At 38.2% G+C, this 19081-nt stretch overlaps 1 protein-coding gene across 17 annotated transcripts in view; it reads right to left on the reverse strand.

The window, feature by feature from the left end:
• The window catches only part of LOC18436437 (DUF3754 family protein, putative (DUF3754)), a 73926-nt gene that overhangs the window by 22425 nt on the left and 32420 nt on the right, over positions 1-19081 (reverse strand). For 8 of the 17 annotated variants that reach the window (XM_088846680.1, XM_088846679.1, XM_088846689.1 and 5 more), the window contains 5 exons: positions 14234-14571; positions 13712-13841; positions 11792-11870; positions 10026-10090; positions 9873-9917 (listed from right to left, as the gene is read on the reverse strand). In XM_088846680.1, coding sequence (XP_088702806.1) covers positions 9873-9917; positions 10026-10090; positions 11792-11870; positions 13712-13841; positions 14234-14571 — 657 coding nt within the window. Of the gene's footprint in view, positions 1-9872; positions 9918-10025; positions 10155-10949; positions 11169-11791; positions 11871-13711; positions 13842-14233; positions 14572-19081 lie in introns of those variants that run through there. The other 9 variants (XM_088846681.1, XM_020668530.2, XM_088846690.1 and 6 more) reach the window with 4 other exon arrangements.

The following is a 19081-nucleotide window of genomic DNA, read 5'->3' on the forward strand; positions in this document are numbered from 1 at the left end:
AGTTCTTGAATTTGAATTTTTGAGTTGGTGAAAGAATTTGGAAAATTGGATCAAGTAGAACCAAATTCAAGGATTTCAACTTTCAGCGAGTATTTGAGAATCGATTTGCCGTATATGAGCGATTTGTAGCTTTTCTGTTCAACATTAACAATTATTTCCTCAAGATGTTGGAATTTATATAATAGCTTTAAATTTGGTATTTTATGCAGTAAATATAAAAAATAACTATTTTGGCATGCGATTATAAATGTAATTTTCCTAATAGCACTTGTTTTTTCCCGTTTCTTTCCATCTTTCAGATTTTATGTGCAATTTTTACATTTTCAATTATTCTTTCCATGTAAGCCTATTTGTTCCTTTTTTTGGAGACCAGGGTGCATCTCGCCAATCGAAATTTTTAGCCTTTTTTTAATCCATTGACCATCTCTTTATTCATTGTAAGGTGGCCACATGAATTTAGACTTTCATCCTAAACTTGTTTGGCTATATTCGGGTTACACCCCTATCAATCCAATAGCTCTACCGCATTTTTCTCCCCCAAACCCCCCCCCCCCCCCCCCCCCCCCTTCTCTTACTCCTTAGGCCTAGTTTTATGGCGGGCTACTTTTCTGGCAACAACTGGGACAGTTTGGTTGGAAGCAACTGCACTATTTGGTTGCAATGAAACAACAGAGCTTTCTAAAGCCAAGCGTCCCACACCAATGCTACAATAGATAGATTAAAAGAAACTATTATTTTTTGGACTCGTTACAGCCAAGAATTTTGCTACATTTTTTGGTGGCTCCCCCACCCGCCACCCTTTTTTCTTTCACATCCTCAGGCCAGGTTCTATGGCGGGCTACTGTATCGGCTACTAATTGGACCATGTGGTTGGAAGTAATTGGATTATTTGCCCCAAAAATGATTGTAGCCCTATTTTGATGCCTTCTTTCATCTCTAAGCAGTAGATCTACAAAGGAGAAACTAAAAAACCTCCAATTTGAGAGTTCTTGAATTTGAATTTTTGAGTTGGTGAAAGAATTTGGAAAATTGGATCAAGTACAACCAAATTCAAGGATTTCAACTTTCAGCGAGCATTTGAGAATCGATTTGCCGTATATGAGCGATATGCAGCCTTTCTGTTCAACATTTACAATTCTTTCCTCAAGATGTTTCAATTTATATAATAGCTTTAAATTTGGTAATTTATGCAGTAAATATAAAAAACTAACTATTTTGGCATGCACTAATAAATGTAATTTTCCTAATAGCACTTGTTTTTTCCCGTTTCTTTCCTTCTTTCAAAAAGTATCTGCAATTTTTACATTTTTAATTATTCTTTCCATGTTCTTGTCCATTTGTTTCTATTTTTAGAGACCAGGTTGCGTCTCGCCAATCAAAATTTTTAGCCTTTTTTAGTCCATTAGCCATCACTTTAGTCATTGTAAGGTGGCCACATGGATTTAGACCTTCATCCTAAACTTGTTTGGCTATATTCAGGTTACACCCCTATCACTCCAATAGCTCTATCCCATTTTGCTCTCCCTCCCCCTATCTTGCCTCCTTAGGCCTAGTTTTATGGCAGGCTATTCTGGCAACTACTTGGACTATTTGGTTGGAAGCAACTGCACTATTTGGTTGGAATGAAACAACAGAGCTTTCTAAAGCAAAGCGTCCCACACCAATGCAACAATCGACAAATTAAAAGAAACCATTATTTTGAACTCGTTATAGCCAAGAATTTTTCTACTTTTTTTGGTGGCTCCCCCACCCGCCACCCTCTTTGCTTTCACATCCTCAAGCGTGGTTCTATGGCGAGCTACTTTTTTGGCGACTAATTGGACCACGTTGTTGGAAGTAATTGGACTATTTGCCCCAAAAATGGCTGTAGCCCTATTTTGATGCCTTCTTTCACATCCAAGCAGTAGATCTACAAAGGAGAAACAAAAAAGCCACAGATTTGAGAGTTCTTGAATTTGAATTTTCGAGTTGGTGAAAAAATTTGTAAAATGGGATCCAGTAGAACAAAATTTAAGGATTTCAACTTTCAGCGAGCATTTGAGAATCGATTTGCCGTATGTGAGCGATTTGCAGCCTTCCTGTTCAACATTTACAATTCTTTCCTCAAGATGTTCTAATTTATATAATAGCTTTAAATTTGGTATTTAATAGCTTTAAATTTGGTATTTTATGCAGTAAATATAAAAAACTAACAATTTTGGCATGCGATTACAAATGTAATTTTCCTCATAGCACTTGTTTTTCCCACTTCTTTCCTTCTTTCAGAAATTATGTGCAATTTTATCAAGGTTTTTGCCCATTTGTTTCTGTTTTTAAAGACCAGGGTGCGTCTCGCCAATCGAAATCTTTAGCCTTTTTTTAGTCCATTGGCCATCTTTTTATTCATTGTAAGGTGGCCACATGGATTTAGACCTTCATGATAAACTTGTTTGGCTATAGTCGGATTACACCCCTATCAATCCAATAACTCTGCGGCATTTTTCTCTCCCCCCCCCCCCCCCCCTCTCTCTCTCTTACCTCCTTAGGCCTAGTTTTATGGCGGGTTACTTTTCTAGCAACTACTTGGACTATTTGGTTGGAATGAAACAACAAAGCTTTCAAAAGCAAAGTGTCCCACACCAATGCAACAATCGACGGATTAAAAGAAACCATTATTTTTTGGACTCGTTATAGTCAAGAATTTTGCTACTTTTTTGGGTGGCTCCCCCACCTGCCCCCCTCTTTTCTTTCACTTTCTCAGGCCTGGTTCTATGGCCGGCTACTTTTTTGGTGACTAATTGGACCATGTGTTTGGAAGTAATTGGACTAATTGCTCCAAACAAGTCTGTAGCCCTATTTTGATGCCTTCATTCACATCCAAGCAGTCGATCTACAAAAGAGAAACTAAAAAGCCTCAGATTTGAGAGTTCTTGAATTTGAAATTTTGAGTTGTTAAAAGAATTTGGAAAATTGGATCAAGTACAACCAAAATTCAAGGATTTCAACTTTCAGCGAGCATTTGAGAATCGATTTGCCGTATATGAGCGATTTGCAGCCTATCTATTCACCATTCACAATTCTTTCCTCAAGAAGTTTGAATTTATAAAATAACTTTACATTTGGTATTTAATAGCTTTAAATTTGGTATTTTATGCAGTAAATATAAAAAACTAACTATTTTGGCATGCGATTATAAATGTAATTTTCCTAATAGCGCTTGTTTATTCCCTTTTCTTTCCTTCTTTCAGGAATTATGTCCAATTTTTATATTTTTTATTATTCTTTCCATGTTTTTGCCCATTTGTTTCTTTTTTTGGAGACCAGAGTGGGTCTCGCCAATCGAAATTTTTTGTCTTGTTTTAGTCCATTGGCTATCTCTTTATTCATTGTAAGGTGGCCACATGGATTTACACCCCTATCTGTCCAACAGCTCTATCGCATTTTCCTCCCCCCCGCCCTCCCCCCCCCACCTCTCTTACCACCTTAGGCCTAGTTTTATGGCGGGCTACTTTTCTGGCAACTACTTGGACTATTTGGTTGGAAGCAACTGCACTATTTGGTTGGAATCAAACAACAGAGCATTCTAAAGCAAAGTGTCCCACACCAATGCAACAATCGACAGATTAAAAGAAACCATTATTTTTTGGACTCTTTATAGCCAAAAATTTTGCTACTTTTTTTGGTGGCTCTCTCACCCACCCCCCTCTTTTCTTTCACATCCTTAGGCCTGGTTCTATGGGGGGCTACTTTTTTGGCGACTAATTGGACCATGTGGTTGGAAGTATTTGGACTATTTGCCCCAAAAAAGGTTGTAGCCCTATCTTGATGACTTCTTTCACATCCAAGCAATAGATCTACAAAGGAAAAACTAAAAAGCCCCAAATTTGAGATTTATTGAATTTTAATATTTTAGTTGGTGAAAGAATTTGGAAAATTGGATCAAATACAACCAAAATTCAAGGATTTCAACTTTCAGCGAGCATTTGAGAATCGATTTGCCGTATATGAGCGATTTGCAGCCTCTCTTTTCACCATTTACAATTTTTTCCTCAAGATGTTTGATTTATATAATAGCTTTAAATTTGGTATTTTATGCAGTAAATATAAAACACTAACTATTTTGGCATGCAATTATAAATGTAATTTTCCTAATAGCACTTGTTTTTTCCCTTTTCTTTCCTTCTTTCTGGAATTATGTCCAATTTTTACATTTTTAATTATTCTTTCAATGTTTTTGCCCATTTTTTTCTTTTTTTATAGACCAGGGTGGGTCTCGCCAATCAAAATTTTGAGTCTTTTTTTAGTCCATTGGCCATCTCTTTATTCATTGTAAGGTGGCCACATGGATTTAGACCTTCATCCTAAACTTGTTTGGCTATTTTCAGGTTACAACCCTATCAGTCCAACAACGCTATCGCATTTTTCTTTTCCCCTCCCCCCCCCCCTTCTGTTACCTCCTTAGGCCTAGTTTTATGGCAGGCTACTTTTCTGGCAACTACTTGGACAATTTGGTTGGAAGCAACTGCACTATTTGGGTGGAATGAAACAACAGAGCTTTCTAAAGCAAAGCATCCCACACTAATGCAACAATCGACAGATTAAAAGAAACCATTGTTTTTTGGATTCGTTATAGCCAAGAATTTTGCTACTTTTTTTGGTGGCTTACCCACCCACCCCCCTCTTTTCTTTCACATCCTCTGGCCTGGTTCTATGGCGGGCTACTTTTTTGGCGACTAATTGGACCATGTGGTTGGAAGTAATTGGACTATTTGCTCCAAAAAAGGTTGTAGCCCTATTTTGATGCCTTCTTTCTCATCCAAGCAGTAGATCTACAAAGGAGAAACTAAAAAGCCTTTACAATTCTTTCCTCAAGATGTTTGAATTTATATAATAGCTTTAAATTTGGTATTTTATGCAGTATATATAAAAAACTAACTATTTTGGCATGCAATTATAAATGTAATTTTCCTAATAGCACTTGTTTTTTCCCTTTTCTTTCCTTCTTTTAGGAATTATGTCCAATTTTTACATTTTTAATTATTCTTTCCATGTTTTTGCCCTTTTGTTTCTTTTTTTAGAGACCAGGGTGGGTCTCGCCAATCGAAATGTTTAGTCTTTTTGTAAACAATTGGCCATCGCTTTATTCATTGTAAGGTAGCCACATGGATTTAGACCTTTATCCTAAACTTGTTTGGCTATTTTCGTATTACACCCCTATTAGTCCAACAGCTCTATCGTGTTTTTCTCCCCCCCCCCCCAACCCCTCTTACCTCCTTAGGCCTAGTTTTATGGCGGGCTACGTTTCTGGCAAGTACTTGGACTATTTGGTTGGAAGCAATTGCACTATTTGGTTGGAATGAAACAGCAAAGCTTTCTAAAGTAAAGCGTCCCACACTAATACAACAATCGACAGATTAAAACAAACCATTATTTTTTGGACTCGTTATAGCCAAGAATTTTGCTACTTTGTTTGGTGGCTCCCCCACCTGCCCCCCTCTTTTCTTTCACATCCTCAAGCCTGGTGCTATGGCGAGCTACTTTTTTGGTGACTAATTGGACCATGTGGTTGGAAGCAATTGGACTATTTGGTTGGAATGAAACTAAAAAAGCTTTCAAAAGGGAAGCATCCCATACCAAGGCAACCATCGATAAACTGAAAGCGACCATTATCATTTTGGCTCGTTATAGCCAAGAATATTGTTTTTCTTTGGTGGCTGAGTTTGATAGAACTGGAAACACCTTCTTCGATCCAAACCAATGACTACTTCCAAATCCTCTCTTTGGACCCCACCTGTTACAAGTTCTGTGAAACTAAGATTTGATGGCTCCTTTCTTGGGAACCCTGGTTTGGCTGGTATGGTGGCATATTCTGAAATTGCTCAGTCCAAACGATCCATGCTTTTTCATGCCTAACAAGACAATAGTTACCACGATCTTCTACGGAGGGGTCGCTTCCGCTCCGGGATCTTCTTTTGGTGCTCCAAAACATGGGATCTCGATTCCCGGTGATTCCTGAATATTAAGGATCTCGATCTAGAAAAATCATAGATCTCGATCCATATTTTAATAAGGCCCAAATCCCTATACCATAAATCGTTGTTTCATGAGTAAGCGGAACCACAAGATCTCAATTCCGGGTGTTTCCTTGATATTAAGGATCTTAATCTAGAAAAATCAAAGATCTTGATCCATATATTAATGGGACCCAGATCCCTATACCAAAAATCATCGTTTCAAGAGAAAGTGGAACCGCAATTCCACCAACATAGAATCAAGTATTATATACTTTGGGTGCTAGTTTTAACGACACACTCCATATATTAATGGGACGCAGATCCCTATACCAAAAATCATCGTTTCAAGAGAAAGTGGAACCGCAATTCCACCAACATAAAATCAAGTGTCATATACTTTGGGTGCTAGTTTTAACGACACACTTTTTTGTTCATATACAATGAAGTGTAGATCTCCATTTTTTTATGACCTACAAAACTTTCTAATTATTGATTTCTTATATATCGAACAGTTCAATACTTTACACACCTTGTGAATTGTGACTTGTGTCTAATTTCAAAGAAAGGCAACAAGAGAGGGCAAGGAGAGAGAAAGTCCACAATAGGGGAGTTGAGATAGTCTGTTCTTGACTGGTTTCAATGCACCTACAATTGTTTGCAGAGCAAATCGGAGTGATCTTCAGAAGAAGATCCCTCTGATCTGACACCTTAAACTGATAAAAATAACGTGTGGTAGAGAAAGTGGAACAAATCGAATTCATATATGAAGCTAGATCTGCCCAAAAACGGGCAGATCCATTCTCAGATCCATGGCAGATTCAGCATTGATCCGAGAATATGAAACATGAATTTAAAAAGCATTGAAATACTAAAATACCAATTAAGATAAATTAAACCAGAAGAGAAGTAAGAAAGAGTAAAGAAATATACCCGATCGGGCCAGATGGCCCGGGATCCCAAGCCTTCGAGGGCTTGCCTGTATTAGAACCGACGTCCTCTTTGCCTCTCTGATTCGGATGTTGACCCACAGATCTCTGGTTTCAAAGGGTTGTTGTGCCCTAAGGATGGTTTAGAATTAGGGTTCCCTAGGTCTAGGTTAAGATTTCTCAGGCATAGGGTTTGGATTTCAGGCTTGACTTTCTCTAAGGAAGTCTGGTCTCCCCTCTATGGCCACGAAAATGAGGTTTTAAAAGGGCCAAGGATCTGTTGGGAAGGGCATCTTTCCATAACCAAAAGAACCTTCAACCAAAGATACCATTTTTGGGGATCCGGATTTGAGCGACACTCCTAGAGTCGCTCAAACAAACATGGTAAAAATAACACAAACAATCAAGAAAATCAACGTACATGGAATTTTCTAATTTGGGGCTGAACAGGGCTGGGCGACACAAATGGTGTCGCCCAAGTCTGAGCGGCACCACTCGTGTCACCCAGTTTAGGCTGGGCGACACTCCTAGTGTCGCCCAAACCAGTATTGGTCCAAATTGAAAATTTTCACTTTCGGTGTGTTCCTCAGCCTCTTGTGAAGCTCTCAGATAAAATTTGGATCAAAAAGGATTTTTCTAATATTTTTAATAATTGTTTTGGTAAAACAGGGCGTTTGCAAGATTCTGGGTCAAAACAAGGTATCTGCAAGGTTCTGGGTAAGCAGAATGGTTCTTGATCACAGGGTAGGCTGTGTGGGCTATGGATTTAGGTTTACTATGATAAGTGTGGTTCTAAGGGTTCAAGAAACTATAGAATTTGTCAGATTTAAAATGGGATGTCTACAACAATAGGGGAGTTAAGAGAGTTCATTATTGACAATGTTGAGAGGGAGAAAGACCACAATGTTCCCCAAGGAATTTGAAGAGAATAAGAGCCCATATAAGTCCCCAATGAATGCATTTCTTCACCAGTTGAATAAAACTAAGAGGAGAGAGAAAGAGAGAGATCGCAGACGACACAAAGCTCCATTCGTGCCAAAGGACTTATTAGGTATTACATCATCATTTAAGTTTTTAGTATCACTATTCCATTGATAACAAAAAGTCCAAGAAATTTTCAATGACATGATTCTTATATACATTGATACTTGGGTTTGTGAATTTGGAAAAGTTAAAAATACTATTAAACAGAACTCGCTCTTAGATTACAATGCAGTGGATAATTAGACTACGGGAACCTTGATCCTAACACAATGAAATGCGATCCCATTGCATTAGGGATCCACTCCTTTGCAGTTATGGAACTTGATCCCTAAAAGTCAGGGATCTTGATCCCTATATCTATGGAAGTCATTTCCTCAACCACGGAACTTTGCGGCTTCCTTGCTATGCGCTTCCGCTCCCGATCCCAAAGCTTTTCTTTCTCCCGCCCATGGTAACTATGAAATAGGACATATAAACTACACACTGGCCTAGGATATGGCTTTGCTCAGCGAGCTAAACTATTTGAAGCTAGCCAGGGCACCCCTTTGCTCGTTGAAGGGAATTAAGTGAACGTTAAAACATGGCTAATAGAATTACTTCCTATTCTTGGAGGCTGCAACCATCTTTGATCAAAGTTTCAATCCTAGAAGGAAAATCCTTTAGACATATATGGCATGAATCAAACTTGGATGTTGACTCTCTTGCCAAAGATGGTGCTTCCTAAACCCACCTCAGAAGAAAGCTTGTTTCCTTTTGGGAATTTTTGTGCAAATGACCAGTACCATGGTTATGTAAAGTGCACACCAATTAGCATTTGTAATTTGCATACTTTTTTACACTTTATTTAATACAAAAAGCTACTTTGCGCCAACCACACCCCCCCCCCAACACAAAAAAAAGCAGGCTCTAAGGCTTCTCAGTCTCTGATCTACACAACCAGTGGCATGAAACAGTAAGCTCAGCTCCAAGATGCCTTCAATGATAGAACTGGCAACCTCCAGAAGAAGTTTCAACTCAACTTCGAAGGAACTAGCTGGGACAGGCTAGTTAAAGTGGTGTTTTTTGCACCGACTAATGTGACATAAATTCAACAACTGGGGACCTGTTGGGGTAGGTGATTCAAATGACGCTGAAACATGATCACTGCTGACTGATCTTCACCTCCAAGCGCTGCAATGGAAGTCAGCGGTAGGAAAAAGGGACTCCAAGATTATGAAAGCATGGGCCACCAAGGGAGCAACCTATCCATAGAGAGTTGTCCGCCATATTCCAGGAGATTTTATTATTGAGGTAAATACAGACATGGGTTTTGCTCATATATTGCAAGAATTGAAGTCAATGGCTGACTCGTTGGCCAGAGTAGTTATGCAAAGATAAAATGCAGTTTTGATTATGGGAGTTATTTTCCTGAATAATTGCTACAGGCTAGCCTTACCATTTTTAAACACACACACAATTACAAAACGAAATAAAAATGGTGACTTATCAATAAAAAAAAAAAGGAAAACGAAATGGATACAACAACAGCATGCATTCAGCAAAAGCTTTGTTAGAATGCTAACAAAGTCAAAATTGCTAAAGAAAGGTTAGGTCTTCAAAAGCTAACAACAAGCAAAACATTGGGTAGATTCTGATTTTAGATCAGTTCGAATTGAGACAGTTGACAGCCTTTAATTCCATTAGCATGTTACTGAATTAACAGCAAACAATTGTTCGGTTCTTTGTCATTGCATTTAGCAGAAGCCATCAGAGAAAAACAATGAAAATCTCCAACACTTAAGAAAGTTAATCATTGTCATTCATAAATAGAACTCTATAAATGATGATACATACATAAAAGCGCAATCAATAATATTCACATGGATCATGATATCAACTTTTCAAGAGTTTCATGAACATAATTATAAAAAAGAAACAGATTAATTCATGTGAAATGTGACAAGATCACTAGCTAGAGCAATAAACATACCGTATCTAGTATCCGAAATGAAAGTCTTTTGTGAGGAAAGATAACCTGCAATACATTAGTCAGTTACTTCGTGATATACATGTATAAGCATTTTAAGAATCTAAGGGATCAAGAAATCAAATGTGATTCTTCTTATGACATGCTTCAACGTACTGGCAGATCAGGAAGGGGAATCCTCTCGTATATCTTAAGTTCCAAAGAAGGAAGCTCATCGCAACCTTCACCACATGTATGATCCATTTGGTCAGTATAAAGTAAAATTAATTCTTCGAATGCTGGCTCCTGGAGCAAATTTTGATCACGAGAATTAGTAAAATCTCAAAAACAGGATATACCTTTGAGTACTGGGGAATCATTAGTAACCACATTTACCACCGAGATCATTCGATATGGATAACAGTCGAACAAAATAGGAAAACTAGGGTACGAACTTAATGTACTAGGTATATGTTTTCTATTGTACTCAGCTTGGTTATTTATCTTGGGGGCCGAGACTTGTTTTGATAGATGTAGAGCCGTTAATATGTTTCCACAATGACTTTTCACCATATTATGATATCATTTTAAAGATATTAAACATTTCAAATTCATCCTTAAAGAAATTTACCGAGTGTATAAAGTGGATTCATCAGGAGCAAAAACATAATATAAATAGGAATGGGTAGCTGAAGACCCAAACAATAAAATTAACAAGTATAAAACAGCAAGAACATAAACCAATGGAGAAGCTCTGAGCTTCCTTAATCCTTTTCCAATCACCTTCCACATCATTTGATCTTTTACCTATCATACAATTAGAAGCAAGACAAATGTTTTCCCTTGTGCAGTGACCTTGAACCTGTGCCTCATTGAAAACATATTGCAAAACTAAAGAATAGCTGAAAATACTCATCAAAAAGGGCTCATACATTCGTATCCAATGATGTCAATAGTACTTTCTAAAAAAATAACAATTGTATCAAACTTAGGAGGAGGTAAATTTTGAACAGGGTGAACTAGATCCACCTAGTTGTGAATATGGGGGAAAAACACGTAGGGTGCTGCTGAATTGGGAAATATCAGAACTCATACAGCAGAATAGAATAAAAGCCCCCAATCAATTTCATCTACTCAGATCACAAGTGGCACATATGAATCTGGTCTAATACGTGCAAGTACCAAGAATAACAGCAGCGACTTCAAACAGAGTCAACTTGTGGCATTAGATGACGACATCAGTTCATCAGATTATGATCTTGCAGAGATTTGACTCGGAGTTAATTTGGCAAGGGAAGAGAAGTGATTCGGCTCTTCTGCCTATTCAGGGTAAATCAAGTAATCTTTTTAGAAATAATTTAAAAAATAAAAATTCACAAATATATCGATAAAAAAGCAGTTTTTTTTGGCCAGTAAGCGTTGAAGAAGCCAAATAAAATAGTATAGTATTTCTAATCGAGCTTTTCTGGGATAATGTTTATTTGGTATTGATAATGCCATTTACAAAGAAAATCATAGTTAAAGAAATTTAATTGTGCGACAAACTATGTATTTGTGCTATACAAGTATGTTCAATCCTCCACAAATTTTAAATTTCAAGAGCAATTTATGTTGTACTTTTTGTCTTCAGGTAAGTTAACAATGAAGAAATTTCCTTTATCTTCTCGATTGACATGCCATTATCAGTGTTCATGAAGAACTTACAAGCGCATTGAGAGATCCTTCAGTCCTAGTTATTCGTTTCATTTTAAAAAGTAAACACACTCTAGAGATTTGTTTCCTTGTTAATAGGAATTTACAGGCCAAAACCTCAGCCAAAGCATAGTGAATCTGATAAAACTGGTTTACACAGATATCTATGGTTTCTGACTTCAATGCAGTACTAGAATGAGACCATTACTAGGAAGAGTGCGCAGGGATTTCTCATTCAAGTCATAACATACCTAATAAGGGCTTATCCATGTAGCAAACTATTGTTATAATGACTGAAACACCAAACAAAAATTCAATAGGACAGTGTTCCTGCACGGCATACCAAAAATAACCAAATATTAGGGGACATATACATGGATAAATAGATATTATTAGAGCTAACTTGAAAGTAGTCAAAAATATTGGATGCACAACTTACAAAATATAAATATCAAAAATGGGGTAAACAAACAAAAATCAATAAATTGTTGGACAAATCATTGAAATGAAAGAGAAGATCAGTGATGAAAAATTCGGCCGCCTGGCCACCTAGGCGGTCCAAGCAGCCTTCTAAAGCAAAGGGGCCTAGGCAGGCATGTACCTAGGCACCCACCTAGGCACCTAAATCCCGCCTATGTACACCTTGGCTTAAAAAGCAAAATAAAAGAAAAGAAAAACAGAGAGAGAGAGACAGAGAACCATGGTATTTATTGGACTCTCCATTGCATTTATGGCACTCTCTTCATTGCACTCTCTCTCTCTCTCTCTCTCTCTCTCTCTCTCTCTCACACACACACACACACACACACACATTAACATCACATTATTGGCACTCTCTCTTCATTACTTACAGCTTGTATCCTCTCTCTCCCCACATACACACCGTTGTTTCTCTCCATCACATTTATTGCACCCTCCCTCCCCACATACACACCGTTGTTTCTCTCCATCACATTTATTGCACCCTCCCTCCCCACATACACACCGTTGTTTCTCTCCATCACATTTATTGCACCCTCCCTCCCCATCACAATTGTGACACTCTCTCTCCCTCCATCACTTTTATGGCTCTCTCCACATTTATGGCTCTCTCTCTCTCTCTCTCTCTCTCTCTCTCACACACACACACACACACACAAACATGCTTCTCTCTCTTTGCGCTCGGTCTCTCCTCCCACCCTCACATTTATGCACTCTTCTTCTCTCCATCATACTTATGGCACTTCTTCTTTCTCTCTAATATGTGTCCCCTCTCTCTCCCCAACAGATGCTTCTCACTCCATTGTACTCTCTCTTCCCTATATCTCCATTGAATTTATTGCACTCTCTCCACATTTACGGCACTCTCTCTCTTCATTTCTATATGGCTCCTCTTTAACCCTCTCTCTCTCTCTCTCTCTCTCTCTCTCTCTCCCCCTTCCCAAACCCCACACTCTAGGGCTGCCCAGGTATCTAGATGCCTGTCTGGGCGGCAAAATCCACCTTTTTGAACATTGGAGAAGATTAGGAGGAACAAAAGGAGTGAATGAAGTTCATTATTTCATAAGCTGGGTAGAAAAGGATTTACTTTTATATTTAAATCTAAAATTCTTAGTAATTAGAGGAAAAAGGCAACCCTGACCACTCACCAAAGAGCCCCTATTGTTTCTTTATAAATTACACACTCAGGTCCAAGCATACATGTGCACACTCACACTCACACATACACATACACATTTAATATTGTATTTTGCTTAGTATCAAAAGGAGCCTGGCATTGCAGCAGGACATGCTCTCCCAGAAGCATGTTGTCCTTGCAGAACACTTTTCTTTAATGATGTAATGGGGCATGTTTTTGGTTTTCATGTTAAAAGGAGAGATGGTTTCTCCACAGATTCAGCATATGGATCCATACCTTTTGCTATTGCATCTTCCAGTTACTCTATTGTAATCCATAAAATTCAAATTATAACAGGTAAGTAGGATACCACATACAAAAAATTGCTAAATCCTAATTCTTAAACAACTCTAGTGGATATATAAAGCATGATGATAAACTTGTTTAACAACTAGTATTAAAAATCCGAAACTGGAAGGTTTCCTTCTTTAATTCTACACAAAAGGCCATATTTGGGATAATATAGCAATAAAATAAAAACAAAATATTTCTTAGAACATATTCAATGGTATACCTGAAGAATAGATTGTGAGAAGAGAACAGATATTGCAGCCTTAAGCATCTTTACAATATCATTTCCACAAGACTCGCTCGTTGCAGGTTTCCAGATATCACTAAGTGAAACCCTTGGCAAGAAATTTGGCCTAATGACAAGAATTGTTATAAGAAAGAGACTTGTCCAGTTTGTAAGAAATTTCAATCTCAAATATACATAGTATTGCCACAAGAAGGTCAAGTAAGTAAATTAAAAAATCCTAACTCTGAGTTAAGATACCTTAGATTTTCTACTAATAATACTCCAAAAGTAAAATCTTTCCACCAATATTCAAAACTAGAAAACTAAAACTATAGTTAACATGGAACATGCAAAACCTTGACCATTATATTATATTTCACCAATTATCTTGCTCCTAATATAGGAATCACTCATCCATGACATAGAGACCAGGAAGCCTTGGGATGGGGATGAGAAGAGTGAACAAGAGGCAAACTATGTTTCTGAGTATGGTAGTAAACATGATCTAGTTACTCAAACCTTAGATGAGGCTCTGAAATTGTACTTTCACAATCAAGCACAACAGACACAGTTGGCAATGCAGGAAGGAATCCGCTCCAAACGAGCAACTTCCTAAAAAGTATTTCACGAGGTCCAACTGATGACAAAAAGTCTTCATATCGAGAGACAGCTTTTTGTGCAGCAAGCCATATTGGGAGGTCACTATCAGATTGTAATTCAGCTCCTAACGGGTCACCATGGGATGACCTTTCATTTTCTGAAAACAATTCCTTTAGACGAGAGGGCGTCTTTAACCAACTCCGGATTCCCTTAAACAAAACTTGGAATTGTTCCATATCACCAATTCTGCACCATGTCTGACAAAAGGAGAAAAGGAGCATCATTAGCATGAGGCCACAACAGAATCCATATATTGTTATACACCAAGGTCAAAACAAATATGGCAAAAATAGATGAAAACCAATATCACATTTCATGTAAGAAAAACAGCACTGCATATTCTATTTAAGAAATAAAGAGATAAACCCCCATCTATGCATTTGTAACCCCCAATAAACCGTTGGGTCCACAGAAAGCCCGTGGATCCCTCAATAGCTTAAACTTGGCAGTGAAACCCCCTCCTATCTTTTCTTCCATCCAAATTCCCATCCTAACAGTTTTCTTTTAAAAAATCATCCATTCTACCCATCATGAAGAAACCCACAGTGGTGAACTTCCCTCTCTTTGCAAACTAGGTTTCTCTCTCTCTGACCCCGCCCCCCCCCCCCCCAAAACAAAAATGTCAAAGAAGCACAAGAGTTTCATGTTAAGAAGCCAATCTCTCATAATGTACAAAAGCGGTTGATCCCAGGTCCAAGCTTGAGATGGAGATTTTGCATCATCAAATTGTCAGAGACTCCAACTTCCATTTGTTGGGCTTATATCCTCCAATCCAATGTCAGCATTAAAATCAAAGGTATCCGGCTTTTGAATATCCAAGAAATTGATCTTTGTTTATTTAAAAATCCCTTTTCAATAAAATAAAATATCCAAAGAGGTCCAACAATTCATTTTAATTATCTAAAATATAATTAAACATATTTAAGATGATTTGATGGTAATTGGATGAAAAGAGTTAGGAATATCACAAATATACTGAAGACTCCATCCTCTTTAGAAACTGCATCTGTCATCTTCTCAAATTGACCCAATAGTTTCCATGACCCACAGCGCTTCGCAAGGGCTCATGCTTGGATAATCAAAGTCAGTCAATAAATAAAGTAGACACGTTTCTAGCCCATGGATCACAGGTACCTCCCTAAAGACAAGTCCAAATACGATACCTCATAGGTCCTTCCAACACAGTTCAGTGTTGCAGAGAGACATCTCTTCAGCATATGTACATGACACACACCCTCACTCAGAGGATTGTTTCCCGAACGGCTATCTAGTGTACGTGTCGTATGATGGTAATGATGAAGATTTAGCATTTGTCCTCTGCGGCCTACCATCGAATGCAAGGGTCACACTTAGTCCCCTCACCAACCACCCTGGGCCCATCTCCAACCTCATCAAGGGATAACCCCACATTGAAACCCTTATCGGTTATGCACAAATGCCCAGGGCTATGGGTTTTAGACATTAACCTGAGCCATAGCCCATCAAAGCTCAGGTGAGTCACGGCACTAATAATGCCTCACAATCCACTCTAGATCATACTCCCACTGGAGCTATGATATCACTATAAAAATTATTTCAGTACATGCTCTCGTAAGGCCTTTAAATGGCCACATAACCCCAACATTTCTAACCGTACAAGGTATTAGAGATTTTACTCACCTTTTTAGAAGTTTGATCTCTTCATCTCGAGCATCAACCAGGTGATTTCATGTGCAATACCTTGTTAAGCGCCATAAGTTGAAGTTGCAGTCTTAGGGCAACATCAATCTGCTCTAATACAAATTGATGCATCCCATAATGATTTTCTATTTCTTTATGAAGCACAATCAGTTCAGATATGCATGAATGATGAAAAACATGGAAGTTAGAGAGGGAAGATCAAGTAGAAACATGTGAAAGAGGGCTGGAATCCACCCTAGAGATCACACCCCCCCAAAGGAAAAGGGAGAGCGGGAATGGTGGATTGTCCCTCCGTCCAGCTGTATCTCATTCAAAGTCAAGCAAAAGTTGGCCAGATCTGCCTTATATAAGATTTTTTTCCCTCCCAGAACCCTAATGCAAGGTGCAATACCAGCCCTTAGATAAAAGGTAGAAGTACTAAAATGTACCTACAACTTAAGTGACCTATAAAACAACCAAACCAATTTTACTTATTATAATAACCCCTTCTACTAGCTCCCTTTACTAAGATATATCACATTTGCAACTTATTTGAGGCCGCTTTCTTCCTCTTGTATTGTTTCTCTCTCTTTTCTCTAAGTACTCATTAGTTACTGCTACAACATCACCTTCAATGGAGTGAGAAAGAGAGAGAGAGAAATCTAGTTTGCAGAGGAGAGAGAGCGAGGTAAGATTCACCCCGAGGAAGAGAGAGGGGAATAGAGAGGGGGGGAGAGAGGTGGAATGTATTGGAATTATGTCCTTTCAAGGCCTTAAATTCTAATATTTTCAATGGATCTTGATTTCAGTGGGAGTAAAAGAGCGACATGACTCTAGGATCTTGGCACAGTGGGACCAAGAGTTATGGAACTCCAATTAACTTATGAGAAGGATTTATATGCATGGGAGGTACCGCGAGGGTTACCTCTTAAGTCAGGATTGATCGTAATGTCAGTCACTCATAACTACGTGATGGACCATGGTGGTATGATTTTCGTGCTTATATGAGCTCGATGACAAAATAGCGTTGTATGAGAAGGTGCGGGCTAATAAAGGACATTGGCTTAAATCCCTAACTCTTAGAACCTTCTCGTAGGATGTGCGTCTACTGTCACAATGTATGAGAAGCCGCTCTTCCAGAGATCCACTAGATAGAGGTATGCACATGTGCCAATAGAGCAACCCCCACACCATGTGTGCATGTCCTCTAAGGTGTGCACTTGAAATCCACTTATACTTGGAGATTTAGGGTCACACATTAGTTTGACTTTGATAGGCTGAGATCATGAGCCCCTGATTATACACTATGGATCATGAGTCTGTTGGGTCAAACTAAGATGGTGGCTTTGGATTCCGGATCTAGCCGAGTGGAGTCTTCCAATTCATAATTCTACTCCAAGGATTCTAATTTCCCTTGTAAATGTTTTTAAACAATGCTAAAATGATTTATTTTGATGGAAAATCATTAGAATATTTTTCAAGGATTTTTGAGAATATTTTTGGATTTTTTGGGCAAGAAAATCCTTCTTAGAATTGTTTCGGGCAAATGACAAAGAAGGACAGTACCCCGAGACCCACATGGGACACCTAAATGGCCAATGGATGTCCATGTGGTGGCTTAGGGGGCCCCACATCACCCCACATGGAGGATGACGTGGGGGTGACATCAACCCCCCTCAAGGGACCCCCATTTCATTATGCAGTTTTTTGTTTTATGCTATGGGATTGTTTTATGTAATTTTGTGACATATTGAGATCTAAAAAAAAATCTTTTTAGCACATGCTTAAAGCAAGGGGTTTGTGCACATGTTTGGTGAATTAAAGGAGGATATAGGCGTTTAAATCCATACCACACATCTTTATGGCATGATGGTGGATGGTGGGCTAGGATCAAGCCTCTCTTGTAGCTTTTGGTAGATAATATGGAGGGCCAAAATTTATTAATCTAAAAGCATCTCTACACTTAAGGGTTAGAAAATTATAAATACCCCCTTGAGCCTTCATTTCACACATGAGTTCACTTCATCCTTTCTCTCTCCAAAAGTGGTACGCCATAGTCTCTTTGTCTCCCATTGTGTGGCACGCCCAAGCTAAGTCTCCTCCTCCTTTCTCTCTCTAAGTGTGGTCTTCAAAGTTAGGATGAGAGAAATCTCTATTGAAGCTTCATTATTACTCCATCAATGGTGATACAAAGCTCAAATTTAAGCCATGGATGATCTAGTCTTAAATCCTTCAACAATTGAGTACAATCTTTTCATTGATCCATTTGGTTTCTCCTTTTTATAAATTCTCAATTACATAAACATCCCTTCATCCTTTGATAATTAGATCTTTGATCCCTTGAATCATCTTTGATCTCCCTTGATCTATATAGTTGAAAGCATCTTCCATACATATTTTGACATAGTTTTCATGAGCTTTCTTCCTTGAATTTTGGAGTAATTTAGGCTGATATTTCTCTGAGATTTTCATGATCATATCGATCACTTAGATCTTCGTTTTAATCCCTTGAATTGTTGGTTTCATAAGAGGAGACTATGCAGAAATTTTGGGAACCGAATTGTGAACTCAATTGAACTGCTTTTGTGATTTAAGAGCCCAGTTTTCTCCCATGATTTCCCACTTGATTTGATCTTTAAATATCTACAAATCATTCCATGTTTTAAGTGTGTATCTGTAGATGCGTGGCTTCCCACTCGATTGATGATGTATTGGCCCAATTTTGAGGTATGCCCTCGCATGTCACCCAATGACACAGCTAAAACCAAATGCCATAAACCTGGCACCCGAGAGCTCTGATTGGCTTCTCATGGTCATGATGCATTGCACACTTGAGCATATATATGTTGAAGTAATGGAGATCATATTGTGATGAGTTTTATGACTTCATTGATGTATAATTTTTCCTTGTAAGTTTGAGTGGTGCAAAATTTCCAAATGCACAATATACATGTATAGGTTGATAATTTCCTTTTGTAGCTTGTATTGTTCATGTGTAAGGGACTCTAATTGAGTTGTATCCTCTCATTTGAGTGTATTTTGAAGTCA

Source organism: Amborella trichopoda, chromosome 9 (assembly GCF_054954075.1).
Source record: "Amborella trichopoda isolate Santa Cruz 75 chromosome 9, AtrichopodaSantaCruz75HAP2 v2.0, whole genome shotgun sequence".
NCBI lineage: Eukaryota > Viridiplantae > Streptophyta > Magnoliopsida > Amborellales > Amborellaceae > Amborella > Amborella trichopoda.